The sequence below is a fragment of the Octopus bimaculoides genome, chromosome 10, assembly GCF_001194135.2.
Source record: "Octopus bimaculoides isolate UCB-OBI-ISO-001 chromosome 10, ASM119413v2, whole genome shotgun sequence".
NCBI lineage: Eukaryota > Metazoa > Mollusca > Cephalopoda > Octopoda > Octopodidae > Octopus > Octopus bimaculoides.
The window spans coordinates 70095317-70099006 of NC_068990.1; the positions used below are offsets into that span (position 1 = coordinate 70095317).

At 35.0% G+C, this 3690-nt stretch overlaps 1 protein-coding gene across 1 annotated transcript in view; it reads left to right on the forward strand.

The window, feature by feature from the left end:
* LOC106882365 (epidermal growth factor receptor) overlaps window positions 1-3690 on the forward strand; it is a 205829-nt gene that overhangs the window by 186036 nt on the left and 16103 nt on the right. The window contains exons 18-19 of the mRNA XM_052971277.1: window positions 1566-1850; window positions 2842-2905. Of these exons, the coding sequence (XP_052827237.1) occupies window positions 1566-1850; window positions 2842-2905 (349 nt within the window). The remainder of the gene's footprint in view (window positions 1-1565; window positions 1851-2841; window positions 2906-3690) is intronic.

Sequence of the window (3690 nt, forward strand, 5' to 3'; positions counted from 1 at the left end):
ATATATATATATATATATATATATAGTTCAAATTTACAGAAAACAAAAGATGAAGGCTGGTGTATGAACAACAAACAGGTGTATTTGTTTAATGCTCAGGAAAAATGGAAAAGTCTTTTATGTTTCAAACCTACGCTCTTCAACAGAAAGGATTAAGAGGAAAAAAAATAGAGAGAGAATGAAAAAAAACAGAGAGAAACAATGTGCAGAATTCAACAGTCCAACATGGTGAAATGACTAGAGAAAAGAGGTTGAATAAAAGGGAGATAATAATTATGATGATAATAATAATAATAATAATAATATCAATAAAGGTAATGGTGACCCCAATGAACTAAGGTGCACAAGCGTGTGTGCGTATGTGATTTTGGTGTGTGTGAGTGTGAATGGTGGCAAATGAGTCTAACGTGTGTTGTGTGTAGCAGTTGTGTGCTTATTCAGGTGGTGTGTGCACATGTGTATGTGTGTCTGTGACCAAATAGTGTGCATGTGTATAGTGTATGTTTGTGGACAAAGTTATATTTGTCTATGTGTGTTGTGTGTGTTTATGCATGTGGCGTGTGTGTGTGTGTGTATATTGTCTGTGTTCAGGTATTATGTGCTTGTGTAGGTGTGAGAGTGTGCATAGTCATGTGTGTACTGAGTTAAACAGTGTGTGTGGTTGCTCGTATAGTGGTAGGTGTGGTGATGTTAGTGAAGATTGTATGTGGGTATGTGTGTAATGGTGTGTGAGGTGAGTAATGAGTTGAACAGTGTGTATGGATGTTTGTATAGTGGTGTGGAGAGGGTACTAAGGCAGGCAGTATGCAGGTGTGTAGGTGGAGGGGGACAGTTGGATGTGGGATGTATATATGAATCTGTGTTAGGTTGGTGTCAGATGAAAGGAAGTAGTGAATTGAGCCCTTATGGCACAATGGAAGGAAGAGAGAAGATTAATTCTTGTTCACAGCAAAAGTGGGAGTCCAGGTGACCCCTGTGCAGAGACAATCCAAACACAGACAAATATGTGTGTGTGTGTGTTGCTGTAGACTTTAAGAAATAGATTACGGACAAAGGGGTTTGTGTTTCAGTTGATAAACCTAAAGATCTTCAGAAAAAATAAAATTACAAGGTCACTTGTCTTGATGGGGGTATTTCACATCATGTACAACAAAGTGGGTAGAATATGAATCTAATGACAAATTATCTCAGTGTTATAGCAAGGGTTCTCGATACCTGCAGGTAAAGAGAATTTTTAACACCTCCTACTTAGGGGACAGGCTTAATAAACAAAAAGAAATTTTGTGCCCATTCATATCTGCCTCCACTCTCATCTGTTGTTACACCTTTGACTTAGCTATTGGGCAATAGTTGATGTAGCCTTCTCAGAATTGTTGATCTGAGTATCAGTTTTAAATCATAAGTTGGTGTTTAGTTTGTTTTGTTTTGTTTTGTTTTTTTGTGTCCAACAGAAAATAAAATATTCAATATTTCTCTTTTTTGGCATTTAGCATTTGGTGCTATTTTGTTCCTTTTATATATTTACTTGGCAACTTACCTGTTTTAATATTTCTGGTTTCTTAAAGGGATTCTGGATTCCTGATGGAGAAAATGTGAAGATTCCTGTTGCAATCAAAGTTCTCCAAGAAGGAACATCACCAAGCCAGAATAAGGAACTGTTAGAGGAAGCTCGAGTAATGTGCTCAGTTGATCAGCAATGTTGTATCAGAATATTAGCTGTGTGTATGACTGCTCAGATGATGTTGATTACACCCCTCATGCCACTCGGTTGTCTGCTCGATTATATCCGCAAAAATCAGAAAGCTATAGGATCCCAAGTTCTACTCAACTGGTGTACACAGATTGCTAAGGTAAGAATTTTCTTTTTTTGTTGAAATATTAGATTTATTGAGTGTGTATTGTATTACTTGCACTTAGGTGCTCCCGCATTTGGTAGTGCATAAGTCATCTACCCTAAGTGCATCATTCCACCATAGATTTACTGACTGATGATCTCTGTTGATGATTTCATCTTTGAACATCCCCTGTGTCGTTGCCCCTGAGGGGTCCACTTAAGGACATGGTTGGCACATCTGTTTGTCAGATGTTTTATAACATGTCTCAACCAACTCAGTTGGTATTTGCATATGGTGATAAACACTTAGTATTGGTCTGTTCTTCTGACAGCCTCCTTGTTGCAGCTGATGAAACCAGCAGCAAGGAACATATTGCTGGTTATATTTTAGCTACATTTAAAAGTTGTCATGTTTTTAAAAAATCTACAAAACTCAGAGCTTATAATTTTTTAGTGTGTTCAGTTACTGTAATCTGTTATTCAGAATACATATAGTTAGTACAATATATGTTATGTACTAAAAATTATTAAAATATTTAAATTAATTACAATTATCTTAACAAATATTTTGAAGGTACTTCTTCATTAAAACATTAAAAGAAATCTTAGAATAGATGTTACTGGCAAGTGAATAAGACATGTATCTTTTGCTAACTATGTAGTTGCAAACTAACAGCCCTCCCACCCAACAGAACATCCAGGGTGTGACAAGTGGAGAGAGAGAAAGCTACACCAACAGTCAGTTGGTGTTCATTTTCAGCTGAGTAGACTGGTAAACTGGAGAAAAATAAGATGAAGTACCTTGCACAAGGGCACAATGTGTCACTTGGTCCATGAATTGAACCTGTAAACTTATGACAGTAATTCCAACAACCTAACTACTATGCTGGAATATTTAAAATTGTTTATATTGTTTTGGAAATATTCTAAAAATGTTTATAATTTGTTCTAAAGTTATTTAAAAACTTTATCATGAAAATCTTTAATCAGTATATTGTTTGTTTCAGGGTATGGCTTATTTAGAGGGCAGAGCCATTGTCCACAGGGATTTAGCAGCTAGGAATGTTTTATGTAAGTATGGCAACACCTTTATAATTCTAAACTATCGATTGATATTAAAAGTTACACTAAAGTCACAGTTCAGATAGTTATTATACTTTATTAAATATCATGTCATATTAGTCATAACATAAGGTGTCTAAATATGATTGGCAATAGATAAAGGAAATTCATTTGTTTTGTAAATTGTGATTTTCTTACCTCATTAATGTCATTATTCATTGTTCCTGCTTTTGTTTGTATTGTTTCCTGTAATACAACAGTGCTTAGGGGGTTTTACACTTGGGGAATGTTATTTTTCTTAATGTTTATAATTTATTAAAAAGTAGCATCACTGTACACCAGATATGAAGTATATATATATATATATATATATATATATATATATATATATATATATATATATATATATATATATATATATATATATATATATATATAGTGTGTGTGGTCATTGCCAGTACCGCTGGACTGGCTCCTGTGCAGGTAACACATAAAAAAACCCACCTTTTGAGCATGGTCGTTGTCAGTACTGCCTGACTGGCCCTCATGCCAGTGACACATAAATGCACCCACTACACTCTCAGAGTGGTTGGCATTAGGAAAGGCACCCACCTGTAGAAACTTTGCCAGATCAGATTGGAGCCTGGTGTAGCCTTCTGGCTCGCCAGTCTTCATTCAAACTATCCAACCCATGCCAGCATGGAAAGCAGACATTAAACAACAATGATGATGAAGGTGTATATATATACTTTTACATATATATATATATATATATATATATATATATATATATA